Source organism: Gadus macrocephalus, chromosome 7, assembly GCF_031168955.1.
Source record: "Gadus macrocephalus chromosome 7, ASM3116895v1".
Classification (NCBI taxonomy): domain Eukaryota; kingdom Metazoa; phylum Chordata; class Actinopteri; order Gadiformes; family Gadidae; genus Gadus; species Gadus macrocephalus.
The window spans coordinates 12,080,034-12,103,972 of record NC_082388.1 but is presented as its reverse complement, the minus strand read 5'-3'; the positions used below and the strand labels follow the sequence as shown (position 1 = coordinate 12,103,972).

General features: G+C 43.8%; 4 protein-coding genes across 5 annotated transcripts; all 4 read left to right on the top strand.

Moving 5' to 3' along the window:
* The first annotated feature begins 38 nt into the window (after positions 1 to 38).
* pdha1a (pyruvate dehydrogenase E1 subunit alpha 1a) lies at positions 39 to 8,089 on the top strand. The gene is made up of 11 exons (XM_060056786.1): positions 39 to 199; positions 619 to 687; positions 797 to 970; positions 1,228 to 1,354; positions 1,830 to 1,921; positions 2,613 to 2,705; positions 4,544 to 4,699; positions 4,859 to 4,930; positions 5,046 to 5,113; positions 5,919 to 6,027; positions 6,770 to 8,089. The coding sequence occupies exons 1-11, from the start codon at positions 152 to 154 to the stop codon at positions 6,932 to 6,934; spliced, it is 1,173 nt and encodes a 390-aa protein (XP_059912769.1). The 5' UTR covers positions 39 to 151; the 3' UTR covers positions 6,935 to 8,089.
* Positions 8,090 to 8,334: 245 nt separating this feature from the next.
* On the top strand, positions 8,335 to 12,672 carry prdx4 (peroxiredoxin 4). The gene is made up of 7 exons (XM_060056787.1): positions 8,335 to 8,628; positions 9,208 to 9,325; positions 9,415 to 9,531; positions 9,905 to 10,027; positions 12,159 to 12,289; positions 12,466 to 12,500; positions 12,579 to 12,672. Exons 1-7 carry the CDS (start codon positions 8,418 to 8,420, stop codon positions 12,627 to 12,629), a joined length of 786 nt encoding a protein of 261 aa, XP_059912770.1. The 5' UTR covers positions 8,335 to 8,417; the 3' UTR covers positions 12,630 to 12,672.
* Positions 12,673 to 13,543: 871 nt separating this feature from the next.
* Positions 13,544 to 15,939, top strand: LOC132461584 (diamine acetyltransferase 1-like). The gene is made up of 6 exons (XM_060056788.1): positions 13,544 to 13,862; positions 13,989 to 14,040; positions 14,121 to 14,204; positions 14,333 to 14,434; positions 14,737 to 14,777; positions 15,149 to 15,939. Exons 1-6 carry the CDS (start codon positions 13,797 to 13,799, stop codon positions 15,317 to 15,319), a joined length of 516 nt encoding a protein of 171 aa, XP_059912771.1. The 5' UTR covers positions 13,544 to 13,796; the 3' UTR covers positions 15,320 to 15,939.
* Positions 15,940 to 16,395: 456 nt separating this feature from the next.
* LOC132461581 (zinc finger Y-chromosomal protein 1) lies at positions 16,396 to 23,859 on the top strand. Of its 2 annotated transcripts, none has more exons than XM_060056785.1 (7): positions 16,396 to 16,670; positions 18,446 to 18,542; positions 19,251 to 19,568; positions 19,810 to 19,959; positions 20,350 to 20,469; positions 20,852 to 20,995; positions 21,087 to 23,859. In XM_060056785.1, the coding sequence occupies exons 2-7, from the start codon at positions 18,476 to 18,478 to the stop codon at positions 22,427 to 22,429; spliced, it is 2,142 nt and encodes a 713-aa protein (XP_059912768.1). In that variant the 5' UTR covers positions 16,396 to 16,670; positions 18,446 to 18,475; the 3' UTR covers positions 22,430 to 23,859. The 2 variants fall into 2 exon arrangements, with proteins under 2 accessions (XP_059912768.1, XP_059912766.1); XM_060056783.1 differs by lacking the exon at positions 16,396 to 16,670 and adding an exon at positions 16,681 to 17,109.
* Positions 23,860 to 23,939: the final 80 nt, after the last annotated feature.

Here is a 23,939-nt window from a genome sequence, read left to right as displayed (position 1 = left end):
TTTGGAGTTTAAGATTGGGAGGGAAATTTGTACCAATCTGGCAACACTGGTGTGTAGGTCAGGACAAACACAACAGGAACAAGGTTCCCCGAGAAGGACAGAGCGACAGACCAGAGAAGTTCCTACTTGTGGCTCCGGACGTGACAGAAAGATGCTGACTAATATCTCCACTGTGCTGAGGACATGCGTACAGAGAAATGTATGTACTTCTGCACAAGATCTGTGGTTCACTATGAATGGGATTTCTGCATAAATTCCGATATTCATAGGTCTTCTGACCTTGTCATATCCACCAGAGGCCGGACTGTAGCTACCTGGGCTAGCGCCTCTGCAACTGCTGCTGAATGGTGTTTTTGTGTGTGATTTGTCGTTCGTACTCACATGATACTCCACTGACATTGGCTTTGTACACCGCGTCTTCCAAACCCTTTATTTGTGATAAAACAGCATACATATTCGAGACTTTGACATGGTAATAATAATGTTATAAACGCTGTCAACGCGGATGTGTGTATGGTATCTTTTGCCAATGTTGAATACGGCTGGTTAACCAGAGGTCATTTGTGTGAAAAAAAAAGAAAGTATTTTATTAAAGCCATCCTAACCTTCACCTGTCAGGGGACCGCAGCGGTCGCGTCAGCCCGTACCTACGCTGACTTCACCCAGCAGGCTTCCTTTGAAATCAAGGTGCGCATCCAAACAAGCTTCCCCTGACCTATATTATTATCGTCGTGAAATCCGAGATCAACTCGCATCATGCATCTCACTTAACTTTGGTTCATCCCCCTACGAGTAGAAATGTGACGTACACAAGTTGGACGAGTCCCCGGCCACGGAGGTGGTGATGACCCGGGAGGAGGGTCTCAAGTACTACCGCACCATGCAGACCATTAGGCGCATGGAGCTGAAGGCCGACCAGCTCTACAAGCAGAAGATCATCAGAGGCTTCTGCCACCTGTACGACGGACAGGTGAGGTTTCCTGTGTACTAGTTAGAAACGGCATATACAACTGGACATTTAACATCCTAATTAAGTGGACACACCTGTTATGGTGTTACTCTTCCATATCCAGTGAGGCACTGGCTCTTGCAAAAATACATGACTAGATATTTCATGACCAATTATGTGCATCACATTTTGGAAAAATGTCAGAGCATTTGGGATTTTATTTTCTCTGTCTTTAAGACCTATGGATCATGGACCATGTGTTGTTACGTGTCCTGTAGGAAGCGTGTGCGGTGGGCATCGAAGCAGGCATCAACCTGTCAGACCACCTGATCACCGCCTACCGCGCTCACGGGTACACCCTCACCAGGGGCGGGACCGTCAGGGAGATCATGGCTGAGCTCACCGGTAGGTTGTCACTGGCACCGGAACCAGCAGAGGAAGTCAAGCATACTGCTTATTGATCTGGCTGTCAAATTATTTGTCAAGGAGTCTTGATGGCACATGCTGTCTTCCAGATGAGACTGTTCTCCTCGTGCCCTCATGCCACTCTTCAGCATGTTGATGCTACATTCAGCCGTGTGTGTGTGTGTGTGTGTGTGTGTGTGTGTGTGTGTGTGTGTGTGTGTGTGTGTGTGTGTGTGTGTGTGTGTGTGTGTGTGTGTGTGTGTGTGTGTGTGTGTGTGTGTGTGTGTGTGTGTAAACAGTATGCATATGTAAACAGTATGCACATTCTGCACAAGACAACTTGTGCAGAATCATTATTAAGGCTAGATGGCCCTTTTCTGGACAGCCCGTGTTTTGTAGGGGGGCATTGTAGATGGGTGGGGGCCCTTTTTTATGATGATGGTTTTCACCCCGTGCTTCTGTCTCCCTCCCCCAGGCAGGAGAGGAGGTATTGCTAAGGGCAAGGGGGGCTCCATGCACATGTACACCAAGAACTTCTATGGCGGGAATGGTATCGTTGGAGCTCAGGTAAGGACTTCACATAACCTGCTCCTGAAATGATTGGTTGTTCACTTTGACTCATTTATTAATTAATAACAGTAATAATAATGTTGAACAGTACTTTGTGATTGCAACAGGATATAATGATTATAAAATATGGGACGCCATAATTGTATTGCATTGGTTTGGTTGTTGTTTGGATCACAGCTGAAAGGTGCTGGGTCTCCCTGTAGACCATTGGTTCTCAAAGTGCGGCCCGCGTGCCAATGGCGGCCCGCAGAAACATTCCTGGCGGCCCGCAATGACATACAGATGTAATTAAAAAAAATCTACAAAAATAAATAAATATAAAGAGAAAAGTCTACTCTCTCTAGCTTTTAATTAAATCCTGTTACATTTGTTAGTTTTAATCCGACTGTACATAACTTTGAAAGGATGAGCCTCAGTTTCGTGATTTAGACCTCACTTGACCTCAGTCCCAGAGGTCCACAGAGCCATGTTTTTTTCACCACTGGGATGCTGACGGCGTTTCCCGCCTGATTTGGGTTCCTAAATTGGCCCTCAGCTGCCAAAACTTTGAGAACCCCTGCTGTAGACTTTCTTGAGCACGATGGCTAACCCTTTTTCAGGAAAAATAATAAGAAACGACAGTTTCTTTTGTTAAAAGCATCATCTAAGTGCCAGAATGGTTAATCTGGATGTTGTCTGTCCACCCCAGGTTCCACTGGGAGCCGGCGTAGCTCTGGCCTGTAAGATCCAAGGGAATAACGAGCTCTGTGTCTCTCTGTACGGAGACGGAGCTGCTAACCAGGTAGGACTCACGTACTTGTATTTGTTTAACGACTAGTCTTTAACTACGGTAGTTTGTAATTGTAATTTAATTTGGAGATTAATCAGGATGTATGGGAAAATAGCACAGGGCCAATGCATTTAATCAGAATCAGAATACAGAAAACTAGTGTCAATTATGCAAATCAAGTAATACATTTAACCGTTGTTATATTTCAGCCGTGGATATATTCTTTTATTACTGTTACGGCCCAGCTCTTACAGGAAAGGGAAGCAGCAGAGAACTAGATGGAGTTGTATTTATTGCTAGGTAGTTGTGAAAGATATATACATATATATATATAGACATCCCAAAAAAGTCTCTAAAACGACCTGTGCTTTGATTCACGCTGAGGACTAAAAGAGATCTAAAGCCGTGAAAGACGAGGACCATCGGCGGTCCAAGTCTAGCAGTTTAAACTGAAATCTGAAACACTGGAACAACAGCATTAAAGAGGAGAGATACCCGGGCTCCAGTCGGTAACTCTGCTACACCTGGGCGAGTTGGACCGCTGAGTGAGGCCTTCACGCCCCGCTTTAGAACGCTTTATGCTCTGTATGGGCTTTGAGGGCAGTAGCGAAAACTAAAGAATTAGAGTTATTCTAATTCTTTAGTGGCCTTTATTCTGCTGAATTGATTGTGCCACATTTGTTCTATACACTGAAAAACTTCATTCACATGTCCCGCATCATATTTGATTGATTTGCGGGAATCGATGAAATGATGCACAATACACGCAATCCTGTGTTTTAAAATCAGGCTCTGGAACGGTTAAAGAGAAAAATCAGAACCCTTTAGATCCCTAGTCACGGTCGGGGCATGTATGTATTGTTCCCCTTCATTTGCCTCACAGATTTCAGTCCACGGCATGCAGAGCCTTCAAATAAAGTTATTGGTGGATTGCAATATCCAGTGGTCCTTCTTAGTTGACACGGAATGGTGTGTAGTCGCTGTCCTTGCAGGGCTCAAGACATTTTCTACTGGTGGCACTGGTGCTATAAACTTGTTTATTTGGTGACACCCTTACAAATTTAGTTGCACCCCTTTTCTTCACCGTTTTATCGCAGTGTTTGCATGTCCTTTGTCAGGTACCATCCATGAAGTGTGCATTACATATATTAATTTGTCATGTACAGTATGTCATACTGCTAAATGCCCAAAATGAAAATCTACTGTTGGCGCCTTGACATCTCTTTCCTCACGAGCCAACTATTCGCTCACCCCCTCCTATATCAAAAAGTTCTACCTGCTAATTATAAAAAAAAAAAAAACGATTGCTCCGTTATCTATAATACTGCACTCATTCGCATCTTGAGCAGCACTAGTGCTGCAGTGCAATTTGATTGCAACTTTGTACAATGTAACTGAGTTACAAACTTGTGGTTTTCAAATAAGACGCCGCCGTACAGCTGTGCTACATCTTCCAGCACTTCTCAAAACCTTGCCACACATCGCTGCACCATTCATTGCCGCTCAAATCAAAGCCAGAACAAGACCTGAAAACCAATTGGACCGTTTCAGAAATGAATCGTCTTCGTCGCGACAGCCCTATTTAAAAATGTTGGAGAGTGGCGATAGGCTGCATTGTTTGGGTTTTAATATATATTTACGTTTCGACAGACACTTGTGTCCTCCCCTGCTTTACCAAAAATATACCTCAGTGAACCCTAAACGTGACCACAAAACCATGACGAGAACCAATCCATCCCCACCATGTTATAATTGCTCATTGATTTCTTACTCTACGAGTGCAGCCAGCAAAGGGGAAGCCATGCATAAACCGACCGATCTGTTAATACGGAGCCTCCTTCGCATCACAGGGTCAGATCTTCGAGGCGTACAACATGGCGGCTCTGTGGAAGCTGCCTGCCATCTTCATCTGTGAGAACAACAAGTATGGCATGGGGACTTCGGTGGAGCGCTCCTCCGCGAGCACCGACTACTACAAGAGAGGAGACTACATCCCTGGTCTGAGGGTAAAGACTGCCCTCAGCCGCTGCTGTTTTTTGTGTTTTTTGTGAATTTTGTGAACTCACCCTTACCAAGCCTGCATGGGATAGTTAGAGAAGCCTAAAAATAATGTTCACTCTGATAATGGTTAATAATAAGCTTATATGGTCGTTTTTGTTTCTAAGGTGGATGGTATGGACCTCCTCTGTGTCCGAGAGGCCACGAAATTCGCAGCCGATCACTGTCGAGCCGGAAAGGTAAACGATTCACTTCATTATTTAGTAGTCACATTTCAGTAAATGCACTGTTGAGTCATCGATCAGTCATCCGAGCCGTCAGCACTGAGCTCCTCTGCCTCTGCCTCACTACCAGGGTCCCATCCTCATGGAACTGCAGACCTACCGTTACCACGGACACAGCATGAGTGACCCAGGTGTCAGGTAAGGAGCCACCTCTCCATATAGACTCCTTCAGCAGTATCCAAAGTTACTAGTATTAACTTAATAGCCAATTCTAGTGTTTGGAACAGCATTTTTTTTCTTTTTTTTACCAAATGTTTAAGGATGAGATACTGAGAGTAGCAATATGTCCAGGGGTGCACATAATCTGGGATGCGTAACGTAACTTGTGTCACTACAACACTTTTGCGTAACTAACGGGTGAATGAAGAAAATTGAAATAACAAAATACATTGAGCAGATACTTTGGTACCAGCAAAGAAAAGGCAAACGGAGCCGGAGCAAAATAAACTTTTTTTTTTATTTTTTTAAAAGAGGCGCCAAGGCAAGATGTGGCGTGGCTCGAAAATAATAAGTGCACTGAAATGTGCGCTCATGTGCACTGTGTGCGCTGCAAAATCAGCTGAGCTGTGAGATGTTGAACGCTCCGTGGTCAAGCTGCTGCAGTTTTATAAAAAAAGGTGGTGCAAAAAACACTGCTGTGCTTAAGAAGTTGTGTATTGAAAATGGAATCTCCTTTATGAAACTGACTACGTTTCATAAGATCAGATGTTACATGTGGGGCTATGTGGGGTGCATACCAAACACCATCTCCCGGTACTCACCTGAGTAACTCACTAAAAAAATTATGTGCACCCCTCAATTCGTCAATTGCCATCTACCTGCAAATTCTTTATTATTTTAACCACGTATCACTGGTATGCAATGAATCTGTATAAATAGCGAAACTCGATTTGTATTGCCTCCTAACCCTAAGTCCCTGTTCTCTGTGTGTGTCCTCTGACAGCTACCGTACCCGTGACGAGATCCAGGAAGTGCGCAGCAAGAGCGACCCCATCTCCATGCTGAAGGACCGCATGCTCAGCAACAACATGGCCAGTGTAGATGAGCTCAAGGTAACCTGGGACCCTCCCCTTACCTTCCATTACTGTCACCCTCAAAACCTTAGTCTGATCAGTCTGATTCTGCTTTTCTCTAAAAGAGTGATCAAAGGCTATGATTGAGCCATAGAAAAGGGCCTCAACGCAGGTTATGCAACCCACATTGTACAATGTACCGAAAGATCGGCCACAGATATTTTTATTACACCCTAATCAGTTGACTCAAAAACTATTAGTTAACAGTTTAATGGGAGATGAGCGGGAGCGTTTTTTAATGACTAAATGGCGTAACGGAAGCGTTACGTAAAGCGATTGCAGCCATAGTACTTGCATGTCAGCATAGTTTCTACGATGTGAAGCAAAGGCTTGACTGAAACCTAGACTTAATAACAGTGCTGTCCGCTGTAGCTGGACCCCTGGTCTGAGCTTGTGAGTTAAGCCGTAGACAGCGCTAATTAGATGGGAACGGATGTCACAAAGAGTCAGTGAGTTACGGAACTTTCCCTTGCATACTGGTCATATATTTTGTTTAGTTTTCGCTCAATTTATTATTCCCGATGATACATTACAACTACTTTGCCCGTGTGCAAAACTACATAAAAAACACATAAATTAATATAATGTGTCATATAAATATAATAACGTTTAGACAATGTGTGGCTACTAATAAGCTTGTCTGTCTGCGGCCGGGCTTTCTCTCCTGTCCTTCCCCTTTCGGTCGGCTCTTTTAATTTAATTTCTTCCTTCCTTTGTGTAGGAGATCGACGTGTCTGTGAGGAAGGAGATCGAGGACGCGGCGCAGTTCGCCACCACGGACCCCGAGCCCCCGCTGGAGGAGCTGTGCAGCCACATCTTCCACAACGAGCCCCCCATGGATGTACGCGGCGTCAACATCTGGAGCAAGCTCAAGTCCAACAGCTAGTGGAGCTCTCTCTTCCTCGTCTCCCTCTCTCCTCTGTCAACCGCTCTCCATCACGATAAAGTAACACCTTTCTCAAGTCACATGCCTCGTTCCAGCCCCTTCCAGCAGAAACAAATTCTCTACATGTTTGTTACACCAGTCCGGACTTTTATAGTCAATGATGTGGTTCGGGGTGATGGGTTGGCTGCATCCTCGCTGTCTTTCCAGTTGGACTAGCCTTTAATGAACACAAGTCTGTATTGAGTGTCAAAACAGTTTTGAAGTTGAGCTGAGGATTTCTCCGCCTAAAACCGGCCTTGATGCAGCCAATCTAAACACTGAGATCATTTGTCAAGAAGGTTGTATCTAAAGATAAAGTATTTGGATGAGGTTTGATGCTACTGGTGCAGGAGTCATTGTAATGAATGTTTGAGGTTAAGTCACTATTTCAGTTAGAGTTAGTTAATAAGCCATGGTGCAAGAACAGTCTCAAAGCTCTAGATCATAACTCAATAAGCAAAAAGAAAATTTCCTCCTTAGGGGAAATGGTCAAATGGAGGCTGCGCAATTAAGGGAAAAATAATAAAGTTTACTTTTATTGGTTCATCTTGCCAAATCTGAGGTGTTGCTGTAGTTGCTTTTCAGAGCGTGATTTCGATTTCAAACACTCCCGAGTTGTTCGCCCTTGTAGATTATTTGTGCAACACTATTTATGGTTTCAAAATTACATTCAGTGACTAAGGGGGGGATATGAGCTTCAGTAAGTCGATTATTGTGACCATATGCTGCCTTTTAGCAAGACTTTTGTTTTAAAAAATTGGAAAATTTTCCCATTTGAATACATTACTCTAAGAGACAATTACAACTAAATTGTATACCATTGTCTTGGTTTGAAGATAAATATTGTAATGGAATACTTCATCTGAAAATATAAAATATGGGGACACATGTTGGCCGATTTAAGGGACCCCTATTTGTTTAAATTATTAAAAGAAAGGTAAATGCCATTCCATAAAATATTAGAATTGTGGTTCTTGGTACTGGGAAGGTAAATATATATGGTCACATACGCTGTTACGGTTAGATGTCACAGCAAGAAGCAATGTTGCATCGACACCATGTTTTATTATTGACCGTATGTATGTCCTGAAGATTAAAATACTATGTTGAAAGGTTCGCATTGTGAATGTTTGTTCTCTATTCTGCAACGTCAAATTGTGTTGTCTCAAATCACAAAGTAATAGTTTTGTTCAAAGTCAAGTATTCTTTTTTTTTTTTATATATTTAATATTACTTACATCCTACGATCTTTATATACATATAATACCATTTCCAAAATTCATTTCCCCTCTGTTTCCCTGTCAGTTTAAATCATATAATTATGGACTTTTATTGGGAAATGCAATACCGGAAGAAGTTCAAAATGTGGCGCTGTACGCGTTGCCTTCAGGGTATCCAGAGACGGTGACGGTTGACTACTACGTGTTGTTGTAAACGCGGCACCATGGAAGTGAGGGGCAATCCGGGCACCATGAGGGGGCTTTTTTACACGCTTTGTGGCCTTCTTATCATTACCAAGTTTAGTTCTGCAGAGGAGCGCGCTAACGGCAAAAAGGAGCAAGAATGCCACAACTATGCGGGAGGACATGTCTACCCGGGGGAAGCTTTTCGTGTCCCTGTGTCAGATCATTCCCTGCACCTCAGCAAAGCTAAAAGTAAGCTCTTTTTAAATTTCGTTATCCATTCAAGCTAGTTATGGGATGCCTATGGATGTTGTCCCAGGAGGAATAGTGCTGTCTGCAGCAGCTGATGCACGGTGTTAGGGCATGTATCCCGTTAGTAGCAGTGCAGTGCACCATAAGGAACAATAGATAAAAACAGCTTGCAAATCCCAGTAACTTCTGTCCTAATTGTAAACACTGCATGCACATGATCGAAAATAAAATGTCCATCCCTGGTGGCTTATCATTACATTTTCTAGGGCATAGTTATGAGGCTACCTTTCATACATATGGCTGTGAGAAGACACGTCATTCTACAAAACTCGGGGGAGTTTGGATGTCGTACACCAACAAATATCATCTCTATTATGGGCGGTGAAATTCTATGTAAGAATGTAGGTCATTATGAAGCCATTATTTCTTTCCTTTTAACATAAATAAGTAGGTATGTCGTTGAAAAAACGACATTGTTTCATTGGTGGAATTTCTGTGAATGTCCCATAACTGGTATTAACCCTTTATGTGTGGTTGTTTTTATAAATTCATTATTTTTTTATGTTTTGCCTCTGAAAGTTTCCAAACCATCACCACACTGGGAAGGAACAGCTGTCATCAACGGTGAATTCAAAGAGCTGAAACTGACAGACTACAAGGGAAAATACCTTGTCTTCTTCTTCTACCCCCTGGACTTGTGAGTCGGATTCTGCACTCACAGCTTTAATTGTAGCTTCTTCTTAAACACAGAGTCCTAATGTAAAACCATCCTGTATTCTTCCACAGCACATTTGTCTGCCCCACTGAGATCATTGCATTCAGTGATCGAGTGCACGAGTTTCATGCCATCAACGCGGAGGTGGTCGCCTGCTCCGTTGACTCGCAGTTCACGCACCTGGCCTGGTAAAACAGGCTAATACATTAAAACCGCCGTCCTATTTTTCATTGAACTTAACTTTATGGCAAATGGGCATGTGGCCAATATTTTACTGACAGGGAACCGTGGTAGCTTTATCAGATGCTTTCTGACTATTGCTGTTCAAAGTCTACTTCTTGTGATGTAGAAAGAGGAATCATTTAATGTAATGGATGAGTATTATAAGCAGGATGAAGATGCAATACTGCAATGGTATTCTGTCCCAAAGTGATGGGATGATTCTGTCCCCTGTATATCTGTCGATTGCCCTGATGAATTGTTCCCATTGGGATCTACAGTATGTCTTTGTTACCTTTTCCTATCAGCTAACCAATTGCCACAAATTATTTGTATTAAAAGGATCAACACGCCCAGGAAGCAGGGCGGACTGGGAACCATGAAGATCCCCCTGTTGTCTGACCTCACACACCAGATCGCCAAGGACTACGGCGTGTTCCTTGAGGACCAGGGACACACACTGAGGTATGACATCACCACACAGTCACCGGGGGTAGGATACTCTCATATGGTATGACATCACCACACAGTCACCGGGGGTAGGATACTCTCATATGGTATGACATCACCACACAGTCACCGGGGTAGGATACCCTCATATACACACTGAGGTATGACATCACCACACAGTCACCGGGGGTAGGATACCCTCATATACACACTGAGGTATGACATCACCACACAGTCACCGGGGGTAGGATACTCTCATATGGTATGACATCACCACACAGTCACCGGGGTAGGATACCCTCATATACACACTGAGGTATGACAACACCACACAGTCACCGGGGTAGGATACCCTCATATACACACTGAGGTATGACAACACCACACAGTCACCGGGGGTAGGATACCCTCATATACACACTGAGGTATGACATCACCACACAGTCACCGGGGGTAGGATACTCTCATATACACACTGAGGTATGACATCACCACACAGTCACCGGGGTAGGATACCCTCATATACACACTGAGGTATGACAACACCACACAGTCACCGGGGGTAGGATACCCTCATATACACACTGAGGTATGACATCACCACACAGTCACCGGGGGTAGGATACCCTCATATACACACTGAGGTATGACATCACCACACAGTCACTGGGTAGAATACCCTAAAGGTGCATTCACGGTCCTGGTGATAACGAGACGGCTTGCCAGTGATGACGCTCATGCTTACGCGTGTTCCCGACGGCGACCGTTCATGTGCGCTGCGTTCGGAATCTAAAAGTTCTTTACAGCAGGTTTTTTTATCCGATAAAAAAAAGTCTGAACCAAACAGAAATTAGTAGGATCAGTGTCAAGTTCGAACGCCTTTATTTCCTTGTAGCCTATCACCTACTATCCTTTTGCTTTGATTTATGAGAAGTACATTGTATTGCATGGAAGGCTACAGTACACTTGCCCTTATCTAGAGCTGGTTTACCAGTACACAGCGTTTAAAACTGAGCAAAGTCGATGCCAACAGACGGTTGCAACGTCAATCAATAGTAAAGAATGTGATATGATGGTTGATTCTTTTATGTTGAATAAAATGTTCATGTTCCGACATGTTTATGCGCGTCACTAGTAAATCATACGTCACCAACTGGACAACTCTGTTATCAATATCTGGCCCCAGTTGTCGAACAGAAGTAGAACCATAAGAGTGTCATGACGTGTCGTTCACGAGAACTTTCCTACACACTGAGGTATGACATCATCATACAGTCACTGGGGTTAGGATACCCTCATAAACGCACTTAGTTATGACATCACACAGTAACTTGGGGTAGGATGCCCTCATATACACCCTGAGGTATGACCTCACCACACAGTCACTGGGGGTAGGATAGCCTCATTAAAACACTGAGGTAAGACATCATCACACAGTAACTTGGGGTAAGATACCCTCATATACACCCTGAGGAATGACAGAAAATAAATTGAATCCAATTTTGATAATCAATTTATCACTGAAGGTATTTTCTCTCAAGTAGAAAATAAAACATTTTCTGCTTAATGTAGTAGTTCAATTCAAATATTTGCTTCATGGATCATTTTAAAAAGAATAGTTGATTTTCTTAACGGCTGATTGTCAGATAAAGCAAGCACGTTTAACACATCACTTTGGACTCTGGCAACTTGTGGTGGCCTTTGCTATCATTGTGACTTTTTATAGACAAGGAAGGATTGACTATAAAATGTATCCATAGTTCCAGCCAGACAGGGATAAGTGCTCTCAAATCCTGAATGATAATTAAAAACCCACCACAATCTCCTAATCATTTAATTGCAAATGAGACATACGTTCAATTCAATTCTGTCAAGAAGGAGTTGGCTAAATTGATGTCCATCACTTTTTTCAAACCCATCCACTAGATGGGTGCAAACGGCAAGCCACGATCGAATAAGCGTGGCTTCCTTTGTAGTTTAAATGTTTAAGGGCATTGACCACTAGTAGATAATGGGCTAACACAGCGAGCTTGCTTGTTTCAACACTTACTTTGAAATACACATCACGGACGTTCACATGTCTTGAGAAGGTCTTGTCAGGGTCACGTTGTGGGTGGTTTTTGAGTGGCCGTGTGTTGTGCTCTAGGGGTCTGTTCATCATCGACGATAAGGGAACGCTGAGACAGATCACCATGAACGATCTCCCTGTCGGACGCTCTGTGGACGAGACCCTACGATTGGTCCAGGCCTTCCAGTACACAGACAAGCACGGAGAAGGTCCCGCACACTACACTTTATTTACCTTTTTAGCATATGAAATGCTGTACATTCAACAGAAAAAAATTATAACCACTTAAAACGGAGGATGATTTTTATATATAGCGTGTGTTAATATTATTTGGTTGTTAACTTCAGATGACTTTTCTCTAACTTTTTAATTTTGTGTCTTGCAGTTTGTCCTGCGGGATGGAAACCAGGCAGTGACACGGTAAGTGTCTAAATTAAGTGTTTGTGCCTGTCCGCTAGGCCTTTCTTTGTGTACTAATTGCTTCATTCTCTTTCACAGATCATTCCGGACCCCTCTGGAAAGCTCAAATACTTTGATAAACTCAATTAGGCCATTAGCGACCCAAAATAAAAACCCTATCCTAAGATGTTGATTGTGTTGTATTTACTAAGAGAGATGTAGCTTTTTTTTTTATCTTGTCATTTCACCAGCCAAATGAGCACTTGAACATCGAAGAGAAAATAATCTACAAAGTTGCTCATGGGAAAACTTAGTTTGAGTATTTCGTAATGCACTGCTTAAACTCCTCATAGGATCATAAAAATAATGTATAAATGGATCGAGAAAGTTAAGGAACATGCATTTCAAGATGTGTTTATTCAAAATAAATTGGGTAATCAGGCAGCAGCATTCTAGCCTTTCTTGTTCACTGAAATGCAAGCTCTGCTGATTGTGCTGTTTCCGATGTCCTCTTAATAATAGAATAAGAACATTGTAACCTAGCCCTATGAGCTACATCCGACCCAATCAATTTACTTTACGACATGAATTTGAGGAAAGGAAACTAGATGTAAGCGTCTATAGGCGGTTAGTTATACAATTGACATTATTACCCTGACAATTTTTTATTACCGTGTCATCATCGGCCAGGCTCACATGACGGGACACGCGCTGTCTATACGGATTATGCTAATTATTAGAGCACCGGATGTGACTAATTTGACGTCATAAAGAGCGGAGATGTTGATCTTTCAGTGTTTACTTTCGTAAAATCTAATAGTCTAATGTGGGGCATTCATAACCACCGCAGACCAAAAAAAGTAGGTTAACACTTTTTTTTTTAAATCCAACGAATATTTTAGATTCTATTGAATCGCAGAGTTCAACTGAGTTTTGGTTCTTCAGAAACGATTTAGCGATTCACAAGGTCTCGTAAATCATTAACAAATTTCTTCAGCGGTCAGGTAAAGTGCGTGAACAACATAAAGATAAGGAAGTATAGGGGGAAGCACATCATCCGTGCGCAGTGTACCGCTGGAGGAGTACTACATGCTAATGAGTCCGCTACTGCTTTCTGGTCAACAGGAAGAGCGTCCGTCAGTCCGCCTCGGAGAAGGCTCAGCGCAACACGCACTGACTCCCATGTAATTCCATATTATTTGTTTTTTCTCTTTTTGTCGGGGGTTGAACTCCTGAGGATCGAATGAAGAAACAAGTTTTACACATTTTTACGTTTAGAGGAATTATCAGTAAAGGTAAAAAAGGTAAAAAGAGAAAATGGCTAACTTCATATTACGAAAGGCCGAACCCAACGACGTGTCCGATATATTGCGAATGATCAAGGTAATTAAGATACGTTTTCTCTTTTGGTTTAATGTTTATGACGAATACAGAGTTTTTAGGGATTTCTTGAATAATAGGTTAATGTTTTTATCTTTGACTTTCTATCTATCGCTCTGCTAATCGAAGGAACTTGCTAAATATGAAGAAATGGAAGAACAGGTCATCCTAACCGAGAAAGGTGAGTTTCCTCATTAAATCTGCCTTGGATTAATAAGGCCCAGTACTGAAAAGTGGTATTCACTATGGATATCCTAACAGAACTGCTCGAAGACGGATTTGGCGATCACCCTTTCTACCACTGTTTTGTTGGCGAAGTCCCGAAAGAAAAGCAAAGCTCAGAAGGTATACATACTTTTGTTTCCCCTTTCTTCAATGCATACATATATCTGCTGTTTTGATGTAGGCCTTATAACCTAACGTCGAAAATAAACCAGTTGATTGAGTGGAAGCATTTATGTTTCTTATTTCAGGCTTCACTGTGGTGTCCTTTGCCATGTATTACTTCACGTATGACCCTTGGATTGGAAAGCTTCTCTATTTAGAGGACTTCTATGTCATGGAGGAGTTTCGAGGTAAGTTAATGATATAGACTTACAGTGCATAGTTCACTGGATCCCAGTTAGAAGCATAATCCATGTCTTATAACAGCAAGTGTGACATGTCTCAGATAGTCTGGGTTGATTCCTATTTTAATGTGTAACTTTTTGTGGAAGCTCAGTTTTTTCTCTGTATAGATGGCCACTTTATACTCACTATTGGTCACTTTTGATGGTGTAATCATTTTGCTATCCTGTGCTTTAGCTGTCCGGCTAATTTGAAGACTACATTTCCTGTGTGTGATTGCTAACATTTATTTTATTTTGAATTTTAACAGGTTTTGGCATGGGCTCCCACATCCTGAGACTCCTGAGCGAGGTATGAAGGCCTTCATGAATTAGCCGCCAACCGTTGATATATATGTAACCAACTCTGAGCTTACTCAGCTAGCATTAATGTTAGCCATGTTCAGATTCTTAATGGATACCATACAGTAATTCATCAATCCTGAAGGAAATTGGCACAAACTCTCGACAACAGATGGTGAATGATAATATAAACACAAAAAAAGTAATAAGGGTAAAATTATAAAGAGAAATTAGCATATGAAATATAGAGTTGTGAAGTGGCAGAAAAAAGATATGAACATATATGTTGCTTGAACTGAGTGGCTCAAATACTTAGATATTGCACAGATATGGCGTATACAGTAAGTTAAAGATGTGTTGTGTGTGTCCTGCGTTGTCCAGACTGCGGTGAAGACCCGCTGCAGCAGCATGCATTTCATTGTGGCCGAGAACAACACTCCGTCCATCGAGTTCTACAAGCGGCGTGGAGCCTCCGACCTGTCGAGCGAGGAGGGGTGGCGCCTGTTCGCCATCGACAAGGAAGACCTGAAGAAGATGACCACCCCAAAATAAGAGCTGATTCAACATGATTGATTAGTAATCTAGTGGATGCCTGCAGTGATTTGCTAGGCTTACAATAACTGCATTAGTCAAAATGTTGTTTTTTCTTCTTTTATGTGTAACCATTAAAAATGGGGTATTTGTGGAACATAATCTAAGAAGGGAAATTATCAATGATAGAAAGGGAGTATGAAATGCTTCAATATAGCTAATATAAATGTAATATTCAATAGTTATTATGACACTTAATCAATGTGTTTTATTATACTTTGACACTTTTAAACCCTTATGTTGTGTTTAGACCATAAACTAGTATGCTGAAGTATTCAACATGTCAATCATTAATAAATCATAAAAATGACAAGCTGAATGGAATATATAATATAACTAACCCTTTGGGTGATATGCCCGATTAAAAACGAACACATTAACTTTGATCTTTGTTGCTTGGACGCATGTCTTATGCACACTGATCAGATTGATCTGTCGTTTGTTTTATCTTTCAACGTATTCAGTTGTGTCTGCTTGTTAAATGTATGTATTTGCAGTTTTTTTTAACGTAATGGAATATTTGATTTTTTGCAAAAGGTAAATATTGATTTTTAAGGCTTCATTAAAGAGATGTACACACACCCACGACTTGCTGGCATGTTATTTGTTGAAACGTTCGACCACTACCATGATTTTTTTAATATAATTTTTGCAAAATGTACAATATAATGTTTAGAATATCTTCACCTATTATATTAGAATTGAAATTGAACATGGAAATAAATAGAACATGAGAACAACATTGTGTACATCTGTCAGTTGAGGATATTTAGGATAATGTGTCAATATAAGATATATTTTAATTCGATTTGTATAGAATCATTTACCGGACACATTGGGATGAGGCAAACTGCAAATGGTGGACATATAGCCATGCCATTAAAAAAAATAGGATTTGTGCTTTAGGGCCAGGTTACCTGGCTAAACGTGACCTGAACATAATGTTATTTATTTAAACCTTTTTTGGGAAGGAGAAAAAAAACGGTTTGAAAATGATGGCCTTCAACTCGGTGGCTACCAGTTGGTTTTCCACAACCCTTCCGCATTTTCCTACAAGTTTGTGGCTGTGACGTGTAGTGCTGACGGCGGCCTCGGAGCCGGCGGAGCAGGGGGCTGTAGCATGAGAATATTTGGCTTTAGACGTCCGAGTTTCAGTGGAGCTCCCTAAACAATCGGCCCCTCCTTCTCTGCCTCGCTCTGGCCCGCCCTGACGATACCAAATTCCCGATCCAATCCTGCCCGAGTCTGGGGAAACAAGGCGGCCTAGGGAAACCGAGAAGCGGGTAGAGGCCATCCTTCCCGCATAAAACGGGTATGCATGCATTTTTCTCGCATTATTTAGAGACCACGGTAGGCCTTTGTGCACATTGGTCTCCGGGTACCCGTGAGACATTGTATGCGCTTTGTTTTTATTCTGTGGGAGAGGCCAGGGCCTTCTTTAGGCCCAGGCCTTTAGTGAGAGGCCGTAACCATCAGAGGGGGGCTAAGCTAGCTATTTAGCCCGCTCGAAACAGGAATTTGTACGTTGCTTTGATTGCAATTCAATTAAATATTTGCGTTGAAACGGTGTAATGCACAGCGCAATGGTTTATGTCTTGAAAACGGGTATTGTTTCCACCGTTCTCTAATTACATGCTGCTGTTGGCTATTGCTAAAAAATGGCGCACGGACCACGGCAGTGTCGGACATTAGTCGTGCAAAAGGCGTCCCTGCACCCGTGCTAACATACACAGTATATGGTCACATCAGGGGTAAGTGCGCTGCTGGATACAAACGTTTACTAAGCCGGGGAGAAATGCAGTTTATTATCATCACAGGTGTCCCGCATTACCTATTTTGTTTATAGGTTTTCTGCCGCCGTCCCATAATTAGCTCTATTTTTGCTAAGGTAGATAGACTACGATACACTTCGAATGCTATATGCATCCGTATGCTAGTTTTGAATTAGCATGTTAATATTAAAGCGTCGTCGTTATTAAAAAGCACTCGAGCATCTTTCATACATCTCTGCACTGCGTTCGGCTGCTCACGCGCTTGTGCGCAGTCCAGATACACACCGTTGTCATTTCCCACCTGGAGGTGGGGGATGGTTCTTGCAGCGATAATTAAATGGCACCCCGCCGTCCTCTCTTAAAATCCTTTCTCAATACAACTGTCTCTCAAAGACCATTGTTTACAACGCTCTTTACACTCCTACTGTCGCGCATCTGCCTTGGATAAATGTAGGCTACAAGCAGGACAATGTCTTTGCTTTGAGAATGCATTGTCCCCTGTAGGCAATTTCGTTTTCAAATACTCCCCCTGCCGCAGAAATAATAAAGCCTGTGTGTTAGCTAATGGTTACAGCATTGCACTACTAAACGCATATTTTGCGTTTCATAAAAAAATATGCTGTAGGGTATTAAACAATTCAGGCCCATACACGTTGCTTTGTATGTTTTTGTATTCCTTCATATCATGCAGCATAAATGTCCATCATAAATGGTTTCACGATGTAGTAGTGCTAGCTGTGCATGTTTTTGCATTAGTGTGTGAGATTTATAGGCGTAAAACATTTTTCTTACTTAGTATTAGATCACCTATTCATCACATCAAAAACAATGAATCGTAATGTACACTTTAGTTACGTTTGCACTACTTTCACTGGTAGCAGACCTTAGCGCCAGGCCACAAGTGCAAGAGGCACAAAATGCTTGTCCAGTGACAACAAACATGGACCCAATGTTGTGAAATCTGTCCAATCACACACAGATCAAACCTCATCTTGTTGGTGACCATTGTTGGATTTATCTAGACCGTGATCTAAAGTGTACTCACAGATTTTTTTTTACCCATTGTTTACATACTGGTTTTTCACCCTCGCTCCCTTTTGCTCACTTCAAGGCGGTGTTTGCACGTGTCCGGTTCTGTGCACCTTTTAAAAGCTACTTCCGTGGTTTCTTTGAGGGCAATCGTCTCTGATTTATGAAAACAAATAGTTTGATTGTCTGTCTGAAGACAGGACGTTGTTGTTGGTGTGGTTGTTGTGTGTGCAGCGGACGTGTGTTGTGTTATTAAATGCTCCGACAAATCTTCTCTCGTTCACAGCCCTCCGGAGACAAATGCAGTGCGAGGACAATGGATGAGGATGACGCCCGGCTCGCAATACACACTCAGGAGCCCAAAATAATCCTGCACGGATCGGGTAAAACCTCACTCTGCTACTATATACTGTTACTATACTGTTGCAATACACACTAAGGAGCCCAAAATAATCACTTAGTACTAGTACTAATACAGCTACTACTAATACTACTGCTACTACTACTACTATATCTTTATTACTTCTAAGACTGTTACAAAACACTCATGAGTCCAAATGAATACTGTACGGATCACCTGATACTACTCGTACAACTACTACTAGTACTACTCCTACTACTGTACTACTACTACTATATCCTATTACTTCTATTACTGTTACACTACACACTCAGGAGCCCTGAGTGTGTATAACCCTGCACAGATCGGATACTAATTCTAAATACTGAATGCTGTTACAATGCACTATTACTATACGATTGCTATATACTAAATAAACACTCTTACTTTATATCAGTACTATACAAGTACATTCTGTTACTATATACATACAAATAGACTATGGTATACTTCCGAATTGTTACTTTCTACTGTTACTGATATGCATAATAGTATACTTATTCCATAACACTTTTACTGTATATACAGTTACTATACACGTTATTCTAGCATATCGTATTCGATAATGTAGAGTCCTACGTTTGAATAGCTCAATATACTAATGAAACGGTGCATATCTCGGTGAGTACCCCGCGTCCGATACGTGTGGCTGCCTGGTCGTGAAGCCCTTCCTGTCTCCCCTCTCCCCCAGATGAGGGTTGCGCCGGTGGGCAGGAGTTTGTCGTGGAGCTTCAAGAGACGGTGCTGGTGTCGGAGGGCGAGGGCGAGGGCATGGCGGTGCATCGCTTCGCCTCCGAGGAGCTGGTGATCCAGGACGCGGTGGAGGACGTCGTGTCCGACTACGTGCACTGCGAGGAGGACGAGGACGTCGCCGTGGAGACGTGCGTGATGGCCCTGGAGGGCGAGGAGGAGGACGAGGACGAGGAGGGCGTTGCCATGGAGGACGGCCTGGACCACGAGCAGCAGGAGGACGACCCGGACGGATGCGGGGACTACCTGATGATATCGTGTACGTTTTTTTTCCTGTGAAAATGATTGGGTCAATTTGTTATCACAAGTGTAACCGATCCATACTATGGTAGGAAATATAAGTCGAAAGGCTGGAATTAAAATAAAATGTATCTTAGTATTTAGGCTTTTGTGGTCCGAATGCAGTATTTAGTATCTGGCAAACCAGACATTGTACATCTATAGTAACCCAGTTAAGTCTTGTTTTAACACACCCTCTCTATTGCTCTCCCTTCGACCAGTGGACGAGGCCGGCAAGATGGTGTCTGATGATGGGACCGAGGTGACAGTGGAGGGGGCGGTGGAGGACCAGGAGGTGGAGAAGGATGAGGACGGCCAGGAGGTCATCAAGGTCTACATCTTCAAGGCAGACTCTGGGGAGGACGACATGGGTGAGCGCCGGCAGCAGGAAGTCACGCTTAAGCTTGAATTGTACTGCTGAAAGGCTGGTGAAAGAGTAGGGCGTAAGGGTGACATTGATGATGCGGCCTAGGCTGTAGGCGGCGCTACACAGAATTATAATTTCACATAAACTATTAAGTCAGGGTTCGAAAATTGAACCAAATGTTCCGGGGATATGTATTGTCTGTATTTATTGGCTAATTTAGTTTGTTCATTGTTAATTTTTTTTCAGGAAATTCATTTTGGATGTATTTCTTGAACCATGATAGTATAATTGGGTAGTCATTTTCTGTTTCAGCCACCAGAGAATTAATTTTGTGTTGTAGTAGACTGAGTTTTGTTGGAGTGTTGTCAGTATAAACGGATTGTTGTTTCTGCAGGAGAATCTGTTGACATCAGCGATGGCGACACAGAGAGCATGGCCCTAACGGGGAACCAGCCAATCAGAGAGAAGATGGTCTATATGTCCGTGGGTGACTCCCACCACCATGGAAACCATAGTATGTCCACATCTAGCATTTACTATTCATCCATTAAGCTGACACTTCATCCAAGAAAACTTTCAGTGAATAAAATAACCTAATAATAAATGAGCTGGTTTGGGTTTGGGCAAATAATGCCCTGGGATGAGCTGCAGGTAGACTGCTGACCTTGGGGATCAAACTGAGTAGCTTTTAACTGGAAGTCAAGAGTCTAGACACTACACTACTCACAATCGTCTACATGCCTTATCTGGAGGAGGCACTGCTTTCTAATTCCTTGATCCTTGATATTTGAGATAGCATCCTACATGTAAAACGTATGTTGATGTTTATATTGAAGAATGTGAACATGTCCTTTGTGAACATTGATACAAATATCAAATGTGTGTGTGTGCTGCAGGCGCAGAGGAGAGCGAGAGCTGTGAGAACCGGAACGGAGCTGCCAGCGCGCTGCTCCACATTGACGAGTCGGACGGCGTGGACGACCTGAACCGCCAGCGCAGCAAGAACAGGCGGCGGTCAGAGCCCCGCCAGGTGCAGACAGGTAGGGCTGATGCCGTCGACGACCAGAGTGTCTGCCTGTGTCTGCCTACGTTCCCCGTTTTCACCTGTTTCTCTCTTCCCCTCCGCTGCAGCCATCATCATTGGGCCCTACGGCCAGCCCCTCACCGTCTACCCCTGCATGCTGTGCGGCAAGAAGTTCAAGTCGCGGGGGTTCCTGAAGCGCCACACCAAGAACCACCACCAGGAGGTGCTCACCCGCAAGAAGTACCAGTGCACCGACTGCGAGTTCACCACCAACAAGAAGGTGAGCCTCCACAACCACATGGAGGTGCACACGCTGAGCAGCAAGGCGGCGTTCGAGTGCGAGGCGTGCGGCAAGGAGTTCCACCAGCAGGCGGCGTTGTTCTCCCACCGGCTGCAGCACCACCACCGCGAGCCCAAGGGCCAGCCGGCCTCGCCGCCTCCCGCCAACAAGATGCACAAGTGCAAGTTCTGTGACTATGAGACGGCGGAGCAGGGCCTGCTCAACCGCCACCTGCTGGCGGTGCACAGCAAGAGCTTCCCGCACATCTGCGTGGAGTGTGGCAAGGGCTTCCGCCACCCGTCGGAGCTCAAGAAGCACATGCGCACGCACACGGGCGAGAAGCCGTACTCGTGTCTGTACTGCGACTACAAGTCGGCGGACTCGTCGAACCTGAAGACCCACATCAAGACCAAGCACAGCAAGGAGATGCCCTACAAGTGCGAGCGCTGCTTCCAGACCTTCGCCGAGGAGGAGGAGCTGCTGCAGCACGCGCTCACGCACGAGGAGAACAAGACGCACCACTGCGACCACTGCGACCACAAGAGCTCCAACTCCAGCGACCTGAAGCGCCACATCATCTCAGTGCACACCAAAGACTATCCCCACAAGTGCGCCGTGTGCGGCAAGGGCTTCCACCGGCCGTCGGAGCTGAAGAAGCACTCGCTGTCGCACCGCACGAAGAAGCTGCACCAGTGCCGCCACTGCAACTTCAAGATCGCCGACCCCTTCGTGCTCAGCCGCCACATCCTGTCGGTGCACACCAAGGAGCAGCAGCAGCAGCAGCAGCAGCAGCAGTCGTCGCCGGAAAAGGCGGAGGTCAAGAGGACGGTGGAGGCCCCCCAGTCCCCCCCACCGCCGCCTAAGAAGGCGGCCGCCGGCGGGGCGGGCGGGGTCGTGCCTCCGTCGACGCCGCCCGCCCGGGTGAGCGCGGCCAGCCTGGCCAGCAGTGTGACCGTGGTGATGGGGAAGGGGCAGAAGGAGTGCAGGATCTACCAGTGCCAGTACTGTGACTATAGCACGGGCGACGCGTCGGGCTTCAAGCGCCACGTCATCTCCATCCACACCAAGGACTACCCGCACCGCTGCCACATCTGCTCCAAGGGCTTCCGCCGGCCCTCGGAGAAGAACCAGCACATCCTGCGGCACCACAAGGACGTGGTGCAGGAGTGATAGACGCAGTCGGGGTACGCCAGTAAAGGCCCCGCCCCCTCGTAGCCCGGGAGCAGCCCCCCCTTCAGACTCCTCCAGGATCAGCGACCCCCTCTGGCGCTCGGTGGGGCGCTGCACTTAGTCCGTTCGTTGTTGTTGTTTTCCTGCTCCTCCTAAACCAGCCTTCCGTCAGACAATTGGTCGTCAGAAACGTGTGAACGTGTACATACCGTTGGGCTCTCGTCTGACAGAACAGGCCGGGGGGTGGGGGGGGGGGGGTGGTCCGTGTGAGGCTTGCACTTCGGACTGCATGTCTGTCGGTGTGCATGACACATGCAAGGTGCGGAGAACCTCATTTTGTAGATACGCCCTGTTTTTTAGGTTGTTTTACAGGTAACATACTGCTCTAAACCACACTGGTCCGGATTATTTCTGCCGTCATAAAACACACAACATGTTACACAAGGAAACATTAGCATTTTCACACGAGACGTCATGTTTATGGTTGTGAAAAATCTTTTCAAAAGCACTTGCCAATTTTTATTTTGTAATACGATGATGGATGCAGTAATGATTTGGTTGTTTCTTTGTGCTTCCATCGGCTTCCAACTAATTGTCTAACGTTGTTCTTCCCACGTCTCGCAAAAATATATAAAAGGCGCAGATCGTACAAAAATGAATTATATACTAGTTAACCTTCAGGCATCTTGTTTTAGGATTGACTTGGTGATATGAAATACTGAAACTGTCACAATAGAAAATCAACCAGTCCATGCCCAGCTAAAGGACTTGTGTAGTCCTCAATATATTCAATCATTACACTAATATCCCCATTCTCAGCCTCGTACGTCGGAGAACAGCCCGTCGTGTTTAAATTACGCCATAACCGGTGGTGTTAGGGGATTAACGTCAAATTAAAAAAGTTTCCTTTTTGTTTTTGATGTTTATACTGCAATAAAATGAGTGGGTGATACGATCAGCGCTGTCTGTCTGTGGGAGCTGACATTGTCACGACCCACCACATCCGTGAGGATTTCTTTCTGTCGGGCCTTAATAGGGTTAGATAACGGTAAACATGGTGCAACGTTTTTATTAAAGAGACAAACGGAACTCATGTCCGAGTGGTTGACGATGAAGTCATTGTCGATGGAAAGGGAACTGTGTTGTTAGGCTCAGCGCCAGGGTCTGATGGTGTATCTCTGTACTATGGCTTTTACTTTTTATTTCACCTGTGACTTTTTTTGTTTTTATATTTATTTCATCATTTACAATGTGTTGTATAGTTACATGTAACTAGACTTCTATGGGACGTAAATTATTGTTTTGTACACAACTCTGTAAAAAGTGTGTAGATGTAAAACACTTTACAGAAACAAAATCAAAACTGTGTTGTTATCGATGTACTTCAATGTATTTGTTAAGAAAAAAGGTAATAAAAGCCAAGTATTTTACCTGCATGTTGGAATATTTTATATCACATCAGCAAGCTTTGTAATAACTTGTGGGTCTAAATGAACTATAGGCTGTATTC